The sequence below is a fragment of the Gymnoscopelus microlampas genome (assembly GCF_963454915.1).
Source record: "Gymnoscopelus microlampas genome assembly, chromosome: 8".
NCBI lineage: Eukaryota > Metazoa > Chordata > Actinopteri > Myctophiformes > Myctophidae > Gymnoscopelus > Gymnoscopelus microlampas.
This window is the reverse complement of record NC_139945.1, coordinates 6,341,118-6,363,617: the sequence shown is the minus strand read 5'-3', so window position 1 is coordinate 6,363,617 and position 22,500 is coordinate 6,341,118. Positions and strand designations below refer to the sequence as shown.

The window sequence follows — 22,500 nt, the reverse complement described above, 5'->3', positions numbered from 1 at the left end:
TGTGAGCGGTTCAAGTGACGTATTGCACCAAACGTTACTAAGAAGAGGAAACGGGATGGTTATTACAGTTTTTCACAATTGTTAACACACAAAAAGCCAAAATTCGGCACAATTTTCACAACCTTAACTTCATGTACTAATCGCTCCACCCAATTTGGCACTACTTCACACTCCCTTATCTGCATTAGACTCTGACTTTCCTTCTTTACACTCTGATGTCAATTACATTATCACCTTGTTGTCCAAACACTACACACAATGTTCAGTTGTTGCACACACTTCTCACATAAAATCTCAAAGCATCAATCTACAACACACCTTGTTGTCCAAACACTACACAATGTTCAGTTGTTGCACACACTTCTCACATAAAATCTCAAAGCATCAATCTGCAACATACAAATAGTCAAATCTCTAAACATTCAGGTCTGGTGAGCAATTTGCACCACCGGGCTGCTCCAGTGCGTGAGTGCTTCCAGGACCACCCCAGGTATTTCTGTACCTTCGACCTTATTCTCCTTTCCTGAATCCCATTGAGGAGTTCTTTTGAGCTTGGAGGTGGAAGGTATATGAACGGAACCCACAGAGCCGGGTCCTACTGCTCCAGGCCATGGAGGAGGCTTGTGGCGACGTCACTGTTAGGGCTGTGAATCTTCTGCTATCTCACGATTCGATTCGATTCCGATTCTTGGGGTCACGATTCCGATTATTTTCAGATTTTTTCAAAACAAACGATTCTCGATTGAAACATGTTTTTTTCCAATTCAAAATTGAAAAATGTCATTATACAAAAATCGTGAAAATCGATTGCAGCCCTAGTCACTGTTGAGGCCTGTCAGGGCTTCATGCGCCACTCGAGGCGTTTCTTCCAACGCTGCTTGGACAGGGAGAACATTGCCTATGATGTGGATGAGGCCCTCTGGCCAGACATGAACCGGAGGCATGATGCCTAAATCATGTCGAGAAATAAAACTTTTTTGGCTGCATATTTGTGTTTTGTTTTATGTTTGACTCTGAAAAAAGTAGGCCTACACTGAGTCATTTTACAAAAGGAGAAATGTCTCATCCTCCAGAGTCATTGTCATTCATATGGTGTGTTCTATTTATATGATTGTGTTTTCAATTTTGCCCTGCAGTGTGCTGTAAATGTTTGGTAGTGTGCAGCAAATGCTTAGTTGTGTGTACTCAATGAATGGTATGTGTGTGTCATTTGAAAATATGGCTGTGTGTACCAAATGAAAACACGAGTTCCATTTTGTGAACAGTTAAAAGATTTGATGGCAAAGTGTCATTTTGCAAAGGGAGAGTAGGGTTTAGCATGTTGTGTGTGTCATTTGAAAATATGGCTGTGTGTACCAAATGAAAACACGAGTTCCATTTTGTGAACAGTTAAAAGATTTGATGGCAAAGTGTCATTTTGCAAAGGGAGAGTAGGGTTTAGCATGTTGTGTGTGAGATTTGCAGTTTTGGTGTGTAGTTTTGAGAAAGCCGTTATTGTTTTGAGAAACGTGTGTTAACAATTGTGAAAAACTGTAACGTTATATCCAGACGAACAGACTGCAACTTTTTTATTTCTCCCTGTCTCTACTTGTACTGAAAACATACAAGACCTGTAATCAGTGGTCGAAAGTAACCAAGTACATTTACTTGAGTACTCAAGTACATTTACACAATTATTTGAAAACTCGAATTATTAGTTACTTTGCAGATTTAGATTATTACAAAACATACATGAACCACTGAAGTTTGATCCAAAAAAAAGAACAGGCCTTTACTTCTTTTTTATATTGAGGTATTGCCACTTTTACTTGAGTAAACAAAAATCTGAGTACAGTATACTTCTTCCAGCACTGCGTGTGATGAGTCATGCTGCATTTGGGGCTGGAAGTAGACCGTTCACCTTTCTTAGCAAGCTGAAGACACAGTGCTGGTGGTGTGTGTCTCCAAGGTAACTAACTTCAGGCACTTCACACATTCATCAGTTGGAGAGTTAACAGATTAAACATGACATAGAGGTGCGTTTGGAATGACTCTCTTGAGAGCGCTGGAGCGCACTGCACATACTTGCTACTCGTTTGGGACTTTTGAGCAGTTGGAGCGTGACTTTCCATAATGCAATGCAAGAGCGCCCCCGGTTTTATAAAATGAGCGTACCAATGAAAAGTGTTAACAAGATCTTGTAACTAAATGATAACACCATTGGATCCATTGGAATGATGGAAAATGTTTTTCCATTTCCTGAAAAGTGACGGTTTTTAACGTGCAATGTTTCCACCTGACAGTCATATAAAAGTAAGTTACTATGTGTGCAGTTTGCAGGGTGTCCGGCTGGTGCAGGGGTAAAAGTTCCTGCCCACCACCATGGAGATCGGTTGGAGGTAGAGCCCAACATCTTGTGGGCGCGGGGGCGGTATTTAAATACCCACAGTCTAGAGCACACGGTCAAAACAAAACCTGCGGGCCCCCGCAAAATCCTGCACCATCCGGCGTCCTGTAATAAACTAGATTTAGAGCACCTGGAGCATGTGTCGTCATGCTTTACTTTAGCAAGATATGAATATTATGTCTACATGCAGAGGAGAACATTTCCCCTTCTGTGTCACGGAATATCTCTCTCTCTCTCTCTCTCTCTCTCTCTCTCTCTCTCTCTCTCTCTCTCTCTCTCTCTCTCTCTCTCTCTCTCTCTCTCTCTCTCTCTCTCTCTCTCTCTCTCTCTCTCTCTCTCTCTCTCTCTCTCTCTCTCTCTCTCTCTCTCTCTCTCTCTCTCTCTCTCTCTCTCTCTCTATCTTCTCTCTATCAAATCATCATGATTTGTGTGCATGGGGATCTCATCTTAAACAAGCTTAGTGCTTAATGAGCTTTCCAGTTTAGTAGACCTTGTATTGTGAATTTGTACTTCCATGTACTGTTATGTACTGTCATGTACTGTTCTCATGTCTTGCTAAATAAAGTACATCAATCAATCAATCAATCAATCAATCAATCAATCAATCAATCAATCAATCAATCAATCAATCACTCTCTCTCGTGCTCATTCCCACACTGCTCACTGTGTGCAGCTCGTCGTGGTGCCATATGTCCGTCACAATATAAACACAAACTCTCTCTCTGTGCAGCTCCTCACAAATAAACAGACCCTTTCTCCCGCACACCCGCTCACTTATCTCATACTGTTTTGTAATGTTTTTGGATCTCAATGGAAATATTGCAACCTTACACAATATTGCGGTACTATGTACCATTTGTTTGTAGTGGGCGGGAGCGGCGGTCAGAAATGAACTGCGGGCGGTCAGAAATTAAATAATTTAAATCAGGCTGGCAGAGGGAGATTAGCGCCCAGGATTACAGGCTTAGGCATTGGCACTGGGTGAAAAATGGGTTACAAAATCGTGGGATAACAATTATTTTTTTTAATTCTTTGTGGGCGCGGGCGGGCATGGTCAGAAATTCAACGGGAGTGGGAATGAATGAATGAAAGAATATAATAATAATAATAATTATTATTACAATTATTATTATTATTATTATTATTATTATTATTATTATTATTATTATTATGACAAACAAAATGTATTAGTGCTTCATGGTTCTATGAGTGGCTCTGGTGTACAGGTCATGATGGGGATTCAATAACACAATATTTACTCCAACATTCAACTACACATATTTATTTTATATACACACTGTGAGCCAGTAAATACATTTTATCCCTGCATTTTACAAGTGTGTGGCTCTCTTGGAATCTATTTTTTTTTTATCATAACCATTTTATTTGAAGGGGTTCATCGTTTTACAGGCTCTTAAAAACAGGTAACCGTACAGAGAGGCATGAGCAATCCACACAATTGGATCCTTCTCCCATTGTTGATCTTTCCCCAAAACCAGGTACATCCCCAAATACAGCAGTAGCACACTATTACACTATTGATCTGGCAGTCAAAGAGTTAATAAGGATTTTTACCAAAAACCTCTGGCTTTCAGATCAGCATTTATACTTGTTCAAAAAAAACATCAATCAATCAATCAAACCCCTAGACCAGTGGTTCATGTCAAGGACCCCCGCATTAACACATTTGGTGCCAGAGGTTTTTTAAAACAGGGTACATCTAGTGCTGGCATTCTTACCGTTTACACTGCGCTGTTTAGGGCTGCAGTCGCCACGACGAGGACACGGATGTAAACAAAGGGTGCGTGCACGATGGTCGAGGGTCCTGACTATCGCCTGGAACAATAATATTTCTAACGCGATCCGCCATTGCAGAGTGATCGCCCATCGAAAACAGCTCGTTTCCACCACGGTAAAAAAAGATATGGAGATATGAAGCTTTTTCTCAAGGAGTTAAAATGGGAGAGGACGGGAGGTAGTTTTTTTGGCTTGGATTTTGACATCCGTCCTCTCCATTTTAGAGACTCTGTGAATCATTCCAAAGTTGCGTTAGAGCGCCCCGTGTGGAAAAATAAATAAATACATCTCCTCCCGTAGATCTACGGTTATGGCACTCTACAGGTGTATTTTGCACAACCGTAGATCTCCGGTTTTGACACTCAATGTGTTAATATGTATTTAGTCACAGACCGCCATCTACAAATATTTTATACCAGAGACCTCCATACAAGATCTTGTGTTCAAATGTTTCAAAAACGTTCACATTTTTATTTTTGTATAGCCTATGTACAGTGATGTGTTCTATCGTGTTACGCTGTATACTCCGTATACAGTGCATATTTTTTTGGGGAAAAGCGTATACAGTCTAACAACCATTTCATCCGTTGAAAACGCGATAGCGTATCGCGCATGTCGTGCAGGGAATAATTATCATATACCCTCCGAAAAAACCTAGAACACACCCCACTGCCTATAATGTATATAGGGTTAGTGTGGTTTGCCAGGGACCCCCTGGAAAGCCCTCCAGGACCCCTGTGGGTTCCCCGAACCCCACTTTGGGAACTGCAACCACAGACTAGCATGTGTGTATGTGGTTCCTACCTCCTGGTTGAGCAGGGCGGTGGCCAGTTTCTGGACGTCGGCGGTGAGCAGGGATGTCCCTCTGATGACCTTGCTGAGTGCAGCCAGCGACTGATGGATGCCCTGTGGCACATGGGGGACAACGCTTAACGTCACACAGAACAGAATCATTTAGACAGTGCATTTAATGTGCCTCCGCTGTATTATGTCATTGGGGATTTACTTCTTAAATATATGAGTAAAACAGGTCCTTTACCCCTTTAAGACCGGGAACGCATCAGTGTCATTTTAAGATTTCTTTGGGCTATTCAAAAAATAGCAGATCTGCAAGCTCATAGCGCGGCACTCTGTGCCGCGCTATGAGCTTGCAGATCTGCTATTTTTTGAAAAATCGTGAAAATGTTTGCAAATCTTTGAATATATAATATATTTTTAAAGCGAACATTTTTTAACTCTGTTACAACTTCTGAGGGTCCCTAGAACAAAATATTTTGAAATGGGGGTCCACAGCCAAAAACATCCTTTTTGAGAACCACTGTATTATACTGAGAACCACCATATTATAGCAACATTAGTTAGGATTTAGAAGACATTTGTAGAATCCCCAGAAGCAAAGATTTAATTTACAAATGTTCGCTTTAAATATATATCTATCTATATATCTATAAAGACCCACAATTTTTCCCAAAAATTGCAGATATACAGTTTTGAATAGCCAAAGAAATAAAAAATTACAGATATGCGTTCCCGGTCTTAATGGGTTAAGCACTTGAACCCCAGCATCCATAGTCTGGTGAGAACATTAGCCAAAAATAGCAGATCTACAATCTCACAACGTGTTGAAACACAACATATTGTGGGCTTTTAGATCTGCTACTTGTTCACCACTGCTCATAGGGCTAGCCAAAGATTATCAACACAATACATCAGGAACTGCTGTATGAAAATGTATGTTGTCGGCGCTGAATATCTTTTCACACACACACCTGGACCAATCGGATGGCGTTAAACTGCTCCAGCACGATGAAGGACAGGACCGGTGACCCTTGACCTTCTGAGGGAGGGGACACCTTCTGGTGAATTAGACTGGAACCCTACAGTGTGTGTGTGTGTGAGAGAGAGAGAGAGAGAGAGAGAGAGAGAGAGAGAGAGAGAGAGAGAGAGAGAGAGAGAGAGAGAGAGAGAGAGAGTTTGATTTATTGAATACTTAATAAACAAGTTTACTAACTGCACGGTAGTACCGTTTGTTTCCATTGTACTGAATTCATCAGCGAGTCAAACAATGCATACACTACATCTCAATCCAACACCAATTGTAGCAAAATATGTATTTACAGAAAAAATAGGGGTGTGGCAGAGAGCGGGAGAGAGAGAGAGAGAGAGATCTTTTTACACTCAATATCTGGAAGTTACTGCTCAACATCTAAGCATAAAATAATGTTGGCGTACCACACAATAATATGCTCTTACTAGTCACAGAGAGAGCGAAGGAGAAGTCTCCCTTTACATGAATACTAAATAAGGGAGGGATAGAAACATTCCCAACGATACACAGACATAACTGCTGAGGCATGACTGGAACTATTACATTGTCACCGTCAGAGAGAAAAGTTGTACTCAGGGGTGCACACAACTTTTTTGGTCTAGTACTCAGAAGAGCACCTGGAGATATTACTTGCTTCTAAATTCCGCATCATGATGACTTTAAACTAGCGACTGGAAGCATATAGTATTTATGACAATGTTTATGAAGGTAAGAAAATCAAGTCTAAAGTTTGTCAAAAACCCATCCACTTGCATTGAGCGAAATTCTTTCTGACACCAGCAGGGGTAAAACAGCGAAACTACAGGCCATTCATATGAACTGTCACTTGAACTCACTTCCTATATGGACTCAATTTCAGAACAGGAAGCTGCACCCTTGGTTGCAAGACCTGAAACACCCCGTGACTCCTGGTAACAACACTGATGACGTGCATTAGTAGATGTTTTCTTGACTATGTATATGTATATGTATATGTATATGTATATGTATATGTATATGTATATGTATATGTATATGATGTATATGTATATATTATTTTTTTTGTTGACATACACACACACGCACGCCGTGACTCTGGCGCCACCCTCAGTCCAAAAAAGAAAAGTATAAAACTATTCCTAAACATTGCTTTCCCGAAAGAGAAAATCACGAGCCAGCCAGGACTCGAACCTGGAATCTTCTGCTCCGTAGGCAGACGCGTTATCCATTGCGCCACTGGCCCTCTGGCCTGCTAGGCTTTTCTGACCAATCCCAACTTTAGGGTGTGAGGATCAGCCATGCCTGACTGCCTCTGTCAGGGGGGCCTTTTGTGCCTTCCCATTGTTACAAAACAGGCTACAGGGAGCCTGTTGTGCAGCATTTACCCTCCAAACTAAGTCATATGATCATATCACAAAAGACATTTAAAGGTGGTGTAAGTGATATTCTTTCATTCAAATAAAATTTGAATGAAATCTTGATCAAGGACGTGCGCTGTGCACTTCTGGATGTCTGTGTGTCTAAGTCCGTGCAACCGGGCATGCTCAAACATGCAGTGGGCGGTCCCCGCCAGAGCGGCTTGGAGCAGCAGGCGGTCCTCGGTCCGAGTAGCGCTCCAACCTTTTTATAAACCTGCTCCCCACTACGTTAAAAAACGTCTCGCTTGCTCCGCTCCGCTCACATGCTCTGCCTCCTGCTCCTAATAGTTAGAGGCCACGATGCCCTTTACACCCAGCCTGGACAACTGGATGTGCATGTAGGCCTATATCTTGGCATATCGGTCAAAATAACTCGACGCTGTGCGCTCAACTCCCTTTGGGTCGTCTGCCATGTCCCTGGTGAGTTGTTCCTAATATCTGTTTGTGTGTGTGTGTGTGTGTGTGTGTGTGTGTGTGTGTGTGTGTGTGTGTGTGTGTGTGTGTGTGTGTGTGTGTGTGTGTGTGTGTGTGTGTGTGTATATATATATAGGCGCTGCCCTCAGGCCAAAAAAGAAAAGTATAATACTATTCCTTAACATTGTTTTGCCATAAGAGAAAACTATGAGCAAAAAATGTATATATATTTAAAAATATTAATCTCATAATGTACCTACCAGTGCCAAGCTCTTTTTGTTGTTTTTTTGTTTTTTTCATGTCGTCATAGCCCCCGCTAAATCCGTTTAAAATCCGCGTTCATTTGGTTCGACACAAACACGGGATCCGTGAAAAACAAAAACAAAAAACTGCGAGCCGATCCGTGCCTCCATTTTGAAGTTACATGCGAGAACGTTAGACAGGACGATGCGGTGAGGAAAACCACAAGGGAGATAAATCGATTCTAAGCTGATGCCTAGACAGGAAACGGATGCGAGCGAAAAAAACGGAACCAGTATTATTCCGTTTCCGGTCGGCCCCGGAACCGGAAATGGGTCGAAAAAAATTCCGGAAAGTGCACTTTTTCGATTTAACATGGGAAATGCGAGTCGCGTAGATCTACGCGACTGGCACGCTGCGGCTTTAAATCGGTTCGCGTAGATCTACGCGATTGGCAGTCAATGTGTTAACATTGCTTTCCCGAAAGAGAAAATCACGAGCCAGCCAGGACTCGAACCTGGAATCTTCTGCTCCGTAGGCAGACGCGTTATCCATTGCGCCACTGGCCCTCTGGCCTGCTGAGCTTTCCTGACAAAAAACAACTTTAGGGTGTGAGGATCAGACATGCCTGTCTGCCTCTGTCAGGGGGGGCTTTTGTGCCTTCCCGTTGTTACTTCCCATGGCTACAGGGAGCCTGTTGTGCAGCATTTACCCTCCAAACTAAGTCATATGATCATATCACAAAAGACATTTAAAGGTGGTGCAAGTGATATTCTTTGGTTCAAATATGTATTCAATAGTTCTATACTCTCATTGTAATCATTGGTATAGAGTGTTTATTCAGTAACATGCCCCCCCCCCCTTGTTTCTCCAGCTCTTTAGAAAACATAACATTCTTTTTCAGCCTGGGATTCCAATTTCATCCTGTCTTTTGGTCGTACGGTGCTCCCATCATGTTGGCACCAACCTGGGGTCTGCATCAATTGCTGGGGGTCCGCGAAGCCATGCCTCACAGAAAGTATATTTATTTTACTTTATTTTGTGGCCCTGATCTCAAGCTGATTGCCCTCTGCTATGGCTCAATACTGCTAGTTGAAAACAGACGTCAGTAGCCTACTTAACGCATTTTAAGGACTCACACCTTCATTCACACCTTCACCACCCCACACCTTCTGTTAGAATAATCTATTTTAAAACAAAATGCCGGACGTCAGAGGGTTTTAATAGTGGTATTAAAAACCTTGCCAGGCTTCTAAACCAGGACCTTTTTTTGCTGTGAGGCAAAATAGAGGCAAAAAGAACACTCAGAATCTGTGACAGCAGGCAGGTAGGCGCTCTACTTGCTTTATCAATATGTATGATCTAAGGAGAGATTGATATGCATTAGCATGTGAGTCAGACTGCATGCCTCTCTCTTTGCCCATGTGACACACACGCCTTCCCACCTGAAGATTATTTTAGAGTTCATCTATTCTATGAAAAATAAAAACACAGCCTCTCCTGTGACCATGTGATAGAAATGCATCATGGTGATGGAGAACATTTTGACCCCGCTGTGTCAACGAGTGGAAGTATAAAATGAAACATATGAAACAGCAGGCTTGAGGCAAGACACGCAGCCAATGGGAGGAATGTATTTTGCCACAGATATGTGCAATGCCACTGAGTTTGGTTTATATTATAAACCAGTGATTCTCAACCTTTTGAATTTATCATGTAAAAGGCATTTCATTTCCAAACAGATTCAAGCAATTATACAAAAAAAACGGTATCATGGGGCAAGGACATTTATTCCCTGAACACATGGAGTGGGCGTGGCCTATCAAAAATGCACAGCTTGGAATCTTGCAAGGCTTCTCCTACTTTTTTTTCTTCTTTTTAACCACTTCAACCCCAGCATACCAAATCTGGGGGGACCTTTTGCCAAAACTATCTGATCTACAAGCTCACAAGGCATCACGTTTGTGACATGTTGTGAGCTTATAGATCAGATATTTACGGCGAAGAGATATGGTGTAGGTGTTGTGTAGGTGAGTGCAACTCAGGACTGTTTTACTAATATGAGTCTAAAGGCAGCTCTCCACCGCACCGATATATGCCCGACTCGGCCGCGGGAGGCGTTGGAAAGCGTCTCCTGTCGACAACCTGTTGTATATAGCGCTGTGTCGCCGGGTCGGGACTTCTATAATACCGTCGATGAACATGAAGAGGGGGAGTAAAGGTTTGGTCCGAGCTGGCTGCAGTGTTGCCAGATTATGTGAGTGAAACAAGCGACCAGGTGGGTCTATGAAAACAAGCCCAAAAGAAACGACCAGTTTCACCACTTGAGCTCTATAACATCAGCTATTTTCAAAAATGATCTTGAAAGCAAGGCTAAATAAGCAACTACACTTCAGAAACAAGCCCAAACAAAAGCAACCCGCCACTATGAATATTTACAAGCAACTTTACGGGAAAACAAGCCCAAAGTCGCTTATAATAAGCAGACCTGGCAACACTAGCAGGATCTTGCAGACCAGCACTGCCAGCTGTAATTCATGCGCACAACAATGTACACATCGGCCGATAGATTGTGCTGAACTAAATGCCAACGTTTGCCAACAGACTGCCAGTCTGAAGTAGACTGTTTGGTGGAGAGTCACCTTAAGTGGTTAACCATTTAGACCCTATACCAGTTGATCGGAGTCCCCCAGGGCTCTATACTAGGCAACTTCCTTTTTCCCCTTCTGCGCTGAATTGAAGGAACTAAACAAACACATACAAAGAGAATGCACGTATGCACATGTTATGACCAAGAATGTGCACAATTTACCTTCTTTGAACTGAAGTCACAAACCAGGCGCACGCACGCACGCACGCACGCACGCACGCACGCACACACACACACACACACACACACACACACACACACACACACACACACACACACACACACACACACACACACACACACACACACACACACACACACACACACACACACACACACACACTCACACTCACACACACACCATCAGGTCATGTTTAGAAAGCAGACAGGGGCTGTTTGCGGTCTGTGGGAAGCTGAGTTGCAACAGCACCACAGGAACAATTAATACAATCCATCATTCTCTAAGAAAGAACACAAATATAACCTACAGCAGGAAGAGAGAGATGGGGGGGGGGGAGGGAGGGGGGGAGGTAGACAGATTGAGAGAGGGAGGGAATGTGACTAAATTATTTAATGCAGTGCATGCAGATGTCCTTTTGATTTGAAAGGTGCCGGTTTCTAAGCAACCAACCAACCCCACACACACACACACACACACACACACACACACACACACACACACACACACACACACACACACACACACACACACACACACACACACACACACACACACACACACACACACACACACACACACACACACACACACACACCATCACAGTTGGAGTGGGCGAGCCAGTGCCTATCAGTGTTCCGTTAGATTAGCCTGATTTCCAATTATCTTTTACAGACTACTTTTTGGGACTAATTACTGTTGCTTGGGCAATGTAAACAACGGACTTTGCAGTGAAACAAACAGCACTTCCACATTTTACATGGCTTGAGACGAGAGATACCATAAATAATTAGATTAGAATCAAAGTGGGATGGTAATAGTTATAATGAAAACAGTGACTCTGGCTAAAAGCTAAGAGAGGCTTTAACTGTTGAGTTTTTATGCAGTAAGAGAAATGTAACAGAAATGTGTGTGCATGTGTGCGTCTGTGCCTGTGTGTATGTGTTTATGTGTGTATGCGTGCGTACGTAAGGCTGTCGCAGAAAATAGCAGATTCACAAGCTAACATACTAGTATAAAGCCCTGAGGGACTCCGCTCAACCATAAGTGGTTAACCGTAGCGTGAAGCCATATTTATACAAATGAACACAGCAGTGGACATAAGCCTTGGACACAGCAACTGTATCATATCATTGCTGTAGGGCGGAAACCTTGTATCTCCATATTTCAACTTCTTTACGTCATTTCATAAATAAATGCTCTACTTTGTTGTACAAAAGTGTCGTGCAAAAAGTAGCTAAATCTTCTAGATCTTCCAGCTCACAACGCATCATGATGCAATGCATTGTGAACTTATAGATCGGCTATTTTTGTTTTTTTGTGTATCTGTGAGTTTTTATAAATATTAAACCAATGAAAAGTATTAACAAGAGCTTGTGTGACTATATAATAACTACATCCATCGGAACACAGGTTATTCTCAGGGACGTGCACAGATAGACTCTAGGTGGTGCTTGAGCACCTGCCCTTTGCCCTCTTGACCAGAAGTGCCCTTATGAAAAAAAGAAGAAAAAAAGTTTTTTTTCCCTTCAGTTTACAGCAGGGGTCTTCAACAGGGGGTCCGGGACCCCTAGGGGGTCCTCAGAGTTACTACAGGGGGTCCTACAAATCTTTATGTGATACGATTTTTCTTTTTACCATAACCACTCGAAACCTAGCATCGTTTTTCTGAGGAGAACTTTAGCCAAAAATAGCAGATCTACAAGCCCACAACGCCTCGCGCTGCGAGGCGTTGTGGGCTTGTAGATCGGCTATTTTTGACAAAGAGGTAAAGGTGTAGAGGGAAAAAAGAGGAGACCAAGTAAACAAAAAAAAGTATAATTTACATGAGCACCTGCCCCTCAAAATGTCTGTGCACGCCACTGGTTGCGCAAATGAGCCGACGTCAGCAGTGCAGTGAATGAAGCCGTACTGTCTCCTTGCAGACAGAGACAAGGTTAACAGCGTCCAAATTAAATTAATCTTTCTGTCTTTCTGCAGTGTGGTTTGCTAGATGTCTCTTTATTATCTATGCTTTCAGAGCGAGGCCTTTTGTTTATTTTTGAAAAGACAAGCCATTAATAATGAAAGTGAAACTTAACTGGGGTTTAATATTGTGGCTGCGAGCAGAAACCTACGTTGCTTTTCAGGATATGGGGGGGGGGATAACCTGCAATGTTGCAATGCATTCACGTAACATATTCATTATTTAGTCACAACCTCATGTTAACCCATTAAGACCTGAGGCCGCTTTAAAAAAAAAAATCTAAATCCTAACAGTTTTTCGGAAAAGAATATAAAGAAATCATTTTCACGATTTTTCAAAAATAGCAGATCTACAAGCTCATAGCGCGGCACTCGGTGCCGTGCTATGAGCTTGTTTTCTGCGCAAGTGCTGCCATTTTTGCTTTTGAGCTAATAGAGCCTGACTGCTTGCTCAGGGAATAAATGTAATCTTGACCATCAGGTCAGAATTTGTGTGAGATCCCGTGTCTAGGTGAGACATGACCTTTGACAGGATCTAAATGTCTCAATAGAAGAGCAGGGAGATACAAATACAACCACCCTGAAAAAGATTCTCAGAAAAATAGCAGCTCACAACGCGAGCTTGTAGATCTTTGCTATTTCTGACTAATGTCCCCCCAGAATTGGGGGGACATTATAGGACATTTCTGGGGTTCAAGTGGTCAGATTTCTTGGTGGCCAGCAACATTGGCTACACTATCAATAGTTAACGTTGTGGGACTTGAGGCTCTGCAGTGGTTGAGCTGCCTGTCACTAGCAGCGCCCGGTACATCAAAGCGTGTAGCATCCCTGCATTAGAATGAAACGCTTGAAGAACTAATTCATGAGTTTAAATGCAGCCTGAGAAGTGCCGACGGTCACTTTGAAAAACTGAACGAGCGTGTAACACTTCTGCAGCCTTATGAGTTAAAATTATGTGCAGTATTTTAATAACTTATATTATTAGTTAATTGTCTACTTTCAGTGTATTAGTCCTATAGAAAAATGTAAACAGTAAACAGTTATATTCTGTCCCTCGTACAAATGCATGTGTGTGCGTGTGTGTGCGTGTTTGTGTGGCTGACCTGGTTGAGTTTCTTCCACAGGGAGAGGACAGGTGAAAGGCCATTGGACCAGAGCTCTCTGTCGAACTTTGACCCCGGCGCCACTGACCGACTCAGGACACGCAGCTGGGAGATCACCTGTGAGACAAAACAATCAATCAATCAATCAATCCTTCCTTCCTTCCATCCATCAGTTGAGTTAACCCACACGAAACAATCAATATAGGGAACCAACGCACGCACACACGTGCATACGTGTGCGCACACGCACGCACGCACGCACGCACGCACGCACGCACGCACGCACGCACGCACACACACACACACACACACACACACACACACACACACACACACACACACACACACACACACACACACACACACACACACACACACACACACACACACACACACACGGACTAACAAACAAACAACCAAACAATCAACACAGATGTCCATCAACAGAGATATTGCAGACAGAGTTTAGATGTATTATTATTATTCTCTGCAAATCAAAGTAGAAAATGTTCTAAGTGTTGAAAGTAGAAATGAGCTCATTTCACACTGGTTGGTTTTTGGACATTTTGCTGTGCACGGTTCAATAAAAGCCATTAACACATTTTCCTCGCTGAGGATTTGCTTCAGTAAAACAGTGAAATCTCCTCAACGCACTCATTTCCTTCCACCGTGTACACAGTCACATTTTCAGTGTTCATTTAAAGGAATACTTCACCCAAGAAATTACTTCATGTCCATTGTTTACTTATCCCGTGATGTCTTGAAGACGCAGAGAATTTTTGTTTGTTTTTTTATATATATATATATAATGATGAATGATGACTCTTACCCCTGTGAACATGTGATGTGCCAATAAAGTTGAGGTTGACACCCACGTAACACACACACGCACCTAATCACACATGTTTTAGCTCCTCAAAGTATAGTGCCTTTATCTGGACTTGGTGTGTAGTTGTGAATTTATGTGTGCAACGGTGTGTGCGCGCGTGTGTTATGGAGAAAGGCAAAGTGTGTGATAAATGGCTTTCATTAGGTTAGGTTAACACACGCTTTATCTGCTTTGCTCAGGCGGAAATGTGTGTGTGTGTGTGTGTGTGTGTGTGTGTGTGTGTGTGTGTGTGTGTGTGTGTGTGTGTGCGTGCGTGCGTGCGTGCGTGCGTGCGTGCGTGCGTGCGTGCGTGCGTGCGTGCGTGCGTGCGTGCGTGCGTGCGTGCGTGCGTGCGTGCGTGTGCGCGTGCATGCTGAGTGTTTGTATGTATGTGTGTTTGAGAGATAGAGAGTAAGCAACAGTGTGACACAGAGAGAGAGAGAGAGAGAGAGAGAGAGAGAGAGAGAGAGAGAGAGTATGTAAGATATCAAATCTAAAACTCTCAGACAGCAGGGGAAAAGGGAGGCGCGCTGATGTAAAATAATACACAGTGATTCAGGTATATGAATCACACTGAAAACACTGCATAGCAATACATCTGCACCAAGACACAAGCAGCATTAAACTCAAACCCTTTGTTGTAAGTAAAACAGACCTGAGCTATATCTGTACTTGGACCACTCCCCCCCCCCCCCCAATCTACACCAAATCTCTTTGCCAAAAAAACCCAATTGGCTATTTTTGCAATCCCCCAGGGGGTGTTCAGAGACCAAGTAGGGCACAGAGGTGCTGTTGGGGGGGATTAAGGGACCTGGATGTTATCTGGGGGGCGCTGGCACTAATAGCTTGAGAACCACTGGACTATAATATTTAGCATGTTCCCTACCTTAATGTGACATGTACACACATGGGTTTAAAAATGTTTTAAAAAATCACACCCAGTGTGAAGAGAGTGGTGCCTTCGAAAGTGTAACTGGTTGCTTCCTTGTGTTGCAATCAGCAACAATATGTTGTCACGTGACACGTGAAGCTTGACCAATCAGCTGTGCTGATTGGTCAAGGACGGACACACGGACGGACGGACACACGGACACACGGACACACAGACAAAGTCAGATATAGGAGTGGTTGGCACCACTCAAAAAAACAAGCCCACGCAGTGACATCACAATGTTGTCATCACAACCATGTCCTTTAAAATCGTCAAATATCAACAAAACATTATTCAGAAACTTTCACCAACAACCCCAGCTGCCTGTAGCAACATTCCCTGAAAAGGCTGCCTCTGTCCAGAACCCATCTTGAATGTGATTTAAGGGGTGATCAATATATTAGGGAGATCAACAGTAATCAACCTTGATTGACTAACCCCAACTCATTGACTTTGTGGATTTGTCAAACGTTTGTGCCACTGAACCAATATACATGATAGTGCACACATTAGGACTCCATTCTTTTACAGAGAAAACATTTTACAAATCCAACTTGATCTACGGTGTGAGAGATGTTCTGCTGGACTGGATGCACTAATGACGTGTACAAGTTGGACACCGCCACAATGGTCTGGGCTTTAATTAACACCAGAGGCAGCACACCACCTGCTTCAAATTGTCACTCTGCCACCATCATTGGCACAAAGATGTTTGTATTTGGGGGTGTAGGGGACCAGCGGAACTTCAACAACAACATCAGAGTGTTTGACAAAGAGACCAACTGCTGGCTGAACACGCCTTCTGCACAGCTTCTTTCAGAAGAACGATGGGGTCATTCAGCCTTTGCCTACAATGGAGAACTGTACATATTTGGTATTATAAGCCCGGACCAGACCTTTAATGATCTATGGGAATTCAATCCAGATATATTATCCTGGACAAAGGCTGAGCCCAAGGGGAAAGGCCCATGTTTAGGGATGTCTTGGATGGTCTGTTGTTGCGTGGTGGGAGATCGTATCATCCTCTTTGGAGGAGTCAACACATCCGCTGACCTGTTCGTTTTAGACCTGAGTCCTACTCTGAAGGCGTTATGCAAGCTAGCGGTTATTCAGTACGGTCTGGAGCAGTCGGAACTCCCACACAACGTAAGGTGGGAACTGGAAGCCATGACTACCAACAGCAACAGAGAAAAAGACTACTAATTCGGTTGTTAAGACGTGACGTTGCGCCCCGCTAGAATAACTTTCGGGTCCGAGTGTGTATTTTCCCAATATGCGCAGCTGTGTCCCTCGCTGTTTTCACAGATCTGAGACTAAAATAACGACTAAAGTGTCATTCTACCGCTTTCCTGGCAACGACAAAAAGAAGAGAAAATCGTTTTTTTTTATATATACATCTATATATAAATATATATATATAAATAAATATATATTATAATGTTAATAATAATAATAAATAAATACAAATATAAATACATATATTAGCCTACTTTTTACTGTCTATGATATTAGCATTAAGACCCTTATTAACCCTCAATGATTCATTTCTGAAAAAGGAGGTTACGGGTTCCAACATGTTTGTTTACAATGAAGAGTGGACGGCGCTGGTTCCTTTTGGACCCGGACGTGACGTCGGACAACAAAATGACGTCAGACTTAAAAACCGAATCGACCTGGACATCGGATAGGGGTTGCACTGGCCCAAAAAAAGGCTGAGAACCACTGCTCTACATTCTGATAGCAATTATTGTTAAATGGTGTTTGTTCAGTAACAGCCTCCCCCCCTTTCTCTCCAGCTCTTTATTAAACAGAAAATAAACTTACATTCTCAGGTGGGTTACAAATTTAATCCAATCAAGAGAGAGATCCCTTCAAAGATCATTTATCAGCTTATGTTCCAGTTCCACTATTGTCTGCTCATTTCTTTGTGTCATCATTTCCTATTTCGCTTGTTTATCCTGTATCCTGAATTAATTCTCTCTCCTGATTGGAAGAAATTGGTATCCCAACCTGAAAATGTATTTTCTGTTTACTAAAGCGCTGGGGAGACCCCTGTTACTCAGTAGACACTCTATCTATATCAATGACCAAAGAACCAAACCAAACCAAAGAATATAATTTACACCACCTTTAAATGTCTTTTGTGATGTGATCATACGACTTAGTTTGGAGGGTAAACGCTGCACAATAGGCTCCCTGTAGCCTGGGAATTCACAAAAGGGCCCCCTGAGGCATGGCTGATCCTCACACCCTGAAGTTGAGTTTACACACACAATCATGGGGGACCGAGGGCCAGTGGCGCAATGGATAACGCGTCTGCCTACGGAGCAGAAGATTCCAGGTTCGACTCCTGGCTGGCTCGCAGTTTTCTCTTATGGATTTATTTAAAAAATAATGTTTTTGTAAGTACAACACAATATCTGTTGTACTTACATTTTTGGGCATGAGGGCGGCACCAGAGCCACAGGTCATCGATTACTATGGGTTTTTAGATCTATATTTAACACTTATCTCTACCACTCAAACAGAGAGCGTCTCCTTCCCAAACCCCAATGGTTCTATTCAGCCCCCCGCCCACAGGAGTGGCCCAATTCACTCACAACTTGCTACAAAAATTGCTCATGAAAAAATATATAACCTCCTACATTCCATTTTCCACCTTCACATCTGTCTCCTTCTCTAATAATCAAAAAGTGCTATATATTTCATCTCGCACTTTACTTCCGGATGGTTCGTTTTGCACCTTCTTTGCCACATCCGTCACGGGACAGAAACAAGCCCTGCCGTGCTCTATGGAAAACAGTCCAAAAGCGCGCCCAAAATCAGCCCAAAATCGCTTACACACAAAGCAGACCTGGCACCCCATTTCAACGTCACAGCAACATGCAGCCAATCAGCGTCGACGGCAACGCAGCCTACGCCAATCATGTGTGAGATCTACAAGCTATGGGGCAGAGACGCCGTGTGCCATGCTCCGTATCTTAGCAACAACGAAAGCGCTCACTCTCATTGGTCGTGTCACGCTAAGAGCAGTTCCCACACAATGCTTGCTGTAGTGTTTATATATCTATGGCTGTAGCCATCAGAGTCAGTCGCAGCGACGATGGACAGGGCGCTGTGATAGTTGCCGTAGCTAACTCTAACGTGGTTGTCATGCCTGCAGCGGCTGTGCAATCACTTTGTCAACAATGCACGTTCGTGCGGTAACTGTTATTATTGCTGCTCCGTTAGTCCATTGTAGATGGTGTATGTTGTGTGTGTCTTCTGGTGTAGCTCCACAGCAACTTACTCCAGTAAGTAACGTAATGGCAGGACCGCCCCGTGCAACGCACGTTTAGGCTGCATTATGGTCATGTAGTAATTTCAGATCATTTCGGTCCGATTAGGGCAGTGGCTACCCCCCCCCCCCCCCCCCCCAATAATCATATTTGAACTGGGGACCCCCCCAATATTGTGAAAATAGCAGATCTACAAGCTCACAACGCCTCACGTTGAGAGGCGTTGTAAGCTTGTAGATCGTCTATTTTCAACATGTTTGCCTCTTTCTTAAATTTTTTGACAATGTGGCCAATGTTTTATAGTATAGTTTGTTGACTACTTTTGTTGCAGTAATGGTATTTTCCTTTACTTTAGCTTTTTTATTGTCTCCGCCAGGCCGAAAGGGATGGCGCGAGAGTATGTTTTACCCCCTGTCCGTCCGACGGTCTGTGGATAGCTAATCTCCCGCATCGTTGGCTTGATCGCAGCGCAACTGTGCACACACACTCCCTGGATGCCAATTCAGAATTTCTCACAGTACTGCTACATATTTTGTCCTAACATCACGCAAATCGATACACAGTATCTCTATAGTCATTAAAAAAAACACGGTATTTCAGATTTCTCATTTTCCATCCTGATTGACGAAAAATGGCTTCCAAAGTTTCCAGGACTGCTCCGTTTTGACCAAAATGCCTCAAATTATGAACACAGCATGCACTTTCCGTGCAAATTTGCACCCACATTCCCACTATGCCGAGCAAGAAATTCCACTTGACATTTTTCTAATCAGCCTCATGGTGGCGCTATAACAGTCCGATTTGTGTTTTTACCTATACCTGCACCAATCTGTGTAAAACTTTGTATGTGCACTCTCTAGAGGTCAAGGAAAAACCTTTCCCCTGCATTTCTCACATCTACCTTTTATAGCTCCACCAGGAGGCCGCCTTATGTACAACATATTTCTTTACATTACTCCTTCCGATTTTATCTACATTTCACGCAAATCGGTACACATGATCTCTATAGTCATGTGATCAAGACGGATCTGTTTAATCTTTCATATTCCATCCCGATTGGCTAAGATTCACATCTAAAGTTTGCACAAAATGCCGCAAATCATGAATGCAGCGTCCGATTGTGGTCAACTTTGCACGCACATTCACACTATGTTGAGGAACAAGTGCTACCATTTTAACATTAGCCTGTGGGGGGTCCCCACCGACTCTACCTGGCCCTTAGGTGGGCCCCACCTAGGCAATTCTATGTGGGGCCGAGGTGGGTCTTAACTGCGATGCCCATGCGGGCTATAAGTCGCTTCTACCTGGCCCTTAGGTGGGCCCCAACTAGCCACGTTTATGTGGGACCAAGGCGGGTCCTAACTGGGTTTTCCCATGCAGGCTTTAACTGGGTTCTACCTGGGCCCTAGGTGTACCCTAACCAACCAGAGTGCAGTGCCCATCGCTCCAAATGTTGTGACGTCAGGGCTCTCAATACTGCACATTGGTGGAGGAGGAGGGCCCGCAGGGCGCCCGCACACATCGCTGAACCAATGGTAGCCCACGGATGTTTCCTCTGGAGATTTAAAATCTGCCCCTCTATGCCACAGATCATCCGCGCTACAGGGTCTTCACTGACCGAGCCACGGCCCCACTGGCCCTCATGACGCTATGCCACTTATATGCGCTGCCAAGTGGCCGCGGGCGCTACGTGGGCGTGGTGGCGGGCTAGACGCGAGGCCCTGCATAGCAGGGCCGAGCTTCTAGTTTTAACAAAATGTCGAATGAAGCTTCATGAAGACAATATGGAAGTGCTTTTCAGCACTGCAGTTCTCATTAAAGGCCTAGAAGGTGTCGCTATTTCCACCCTGCTGGCTGCAGAGTTGCCACACCATTGATTACAATGGGGATTTGACTGGACTTTACAATAGATTTTATTACCTTAGTAAACATTGTCATACGTAATTTATGCTAGTCACTTCTTTCAATTACCCTGTTTCTTTCAATTACCATGTAATGTGTTTTTGTAAATGATGGTGCCATTCATTATAAAATTGGTGATAAAGTAGGGTATGCTTCTATGGCTTCTACTGGCTCTACTGAGTGAAGACCCGCCCTCGCTCCCCTTCCAGCCAATAGCATTTGTTTCTGGCTTCTTTCCAGGATCGGAAATTCCAAGATGGTGGCTTCAAAACGGGTCTGTAGAAACCAATGGATGACATCACCGTTGCCTTCGTCCATTCTTTTTTACAGTCAATAGTCAAAAGTCAAAAAATATCAATAACAGCTGTGTCACACACAATGTGTCATGTCATGCCACATAAAAACAGGAACAATTCATTCACACAAGACCTAAACAAGCTGCTCTTTTTGAACCACCTAGCTTAACCTTTGGAGCATTGGTTCTGAAAGGGGTCCTTGAGGGGGTCCCCGGGGGTCCCCAGCTATAAGAAGTCAATATAGCATCACAATCAGATTAACGCTATATACATTGTCTATAGCGTTACACGCACGCACGCACGCCCACGCCCACACCCACACACACACACACACACACACACACACGGTTCCGTTGTAACACATGGCAGGTAATTCCTTCTAAGTGGAGGTATTTATTCTAAAATAGCAGCCTGCAGGCTCATTCAACTTCCACTGTTACTGTAATAACCCCCCATGGGTGCGTGTGTGTGTGTGTGTGTGTGTGTGTGTGTGTGTGTGTGTGTGTGTGTGTGTGTGTGTGTGTGTGTGTGTGTGTGTGTGTGTGTGTGTGTGTAAGCCAGCAGAAGTGTGGTTAGTGCCCACAGCCTTCAGGTAGTGACAGGGATTCCGCAGGGAGAGAGGAGGGCAGAAATGAAGGGAGAGAGAGAGAGAGAGAGAGAGAGAGAGAGAGAGAGAGAGAGAGAGAGAGAGAGAGAGAGAGATGACAGTGACAAACGACACCAGGGAGCACAAGCAAGACACACTGAACTAGGGGAGGGGGAGATATACCCCACACACACACACACACACACACACACACACACACACACACACACACACACACACACACACACACACACACACACAATTTGAGAGAGAGAGAGAGAGTTATTGTGAGAGTTTAATGAATGAAACCAGGAAGGTGGTTCAACAGATCATATCTGTTCTCAGTGTGAATGGACTTAAACACATTAACGCTCACACTGGGAGACTTCACACAAACTGTGTGTGTGCGTGTGCGTGTGCGTGTGCGTGTGCGTGTGCGTGCGTGCGTGCGTGCGTGCATGCGTGTGTGTGCGTGTGTGCGTGTCAGATTCAACTGCAGTTAAGGCCCATTCGTACTCAATGTTAAGTAGTATGCCTAAGGAAGCGGACGTAGCCTTCTGCACATTTTCTGTGTTCATTTATTCGTCCTACATGTTTTCTGACTGTTTACCATTGCACACAACACAGTGCAAAGATCATGGGGTTAGTGTAGCCACCATGATCGCTTTAAGAGCTTGAAGG

General features: G+C 43.6%; 1 protein-coding gene across 1 annotated transcript in view; it reads right to left on the bottom strand.

The window, feature by feature from the left end:
- dync2h1 (dynein cytoplasmic 2 heavy chain 1) overlaps positions 1 to 22,500 on the bottom strand; it is a 407,325-nt gene that overhangs the window by 41,773 nt on the left and 343,052 nt on the right. The window contains exons 90-92 of the mRNA XM_084065527.1: positions 13,959 to 14,075; positions 5,953 to 6,060; positions 4,988 to 5,089 (exon numbers count right to left, since the gene is read on the bottom strand). Of these exons, the coding sequence (XP_083921653.1) occupies positions 4,988 to 5,089; positions 5,953 to 6,060; positions 13,959 to 14,075 (327 nt within the window). The remainder of the gene's footprint in view (positions 1 to 4,987; positions 5,090 to 5,952; positions 6,061 to 13,958; positions 14,076 to 22,500) is intronic.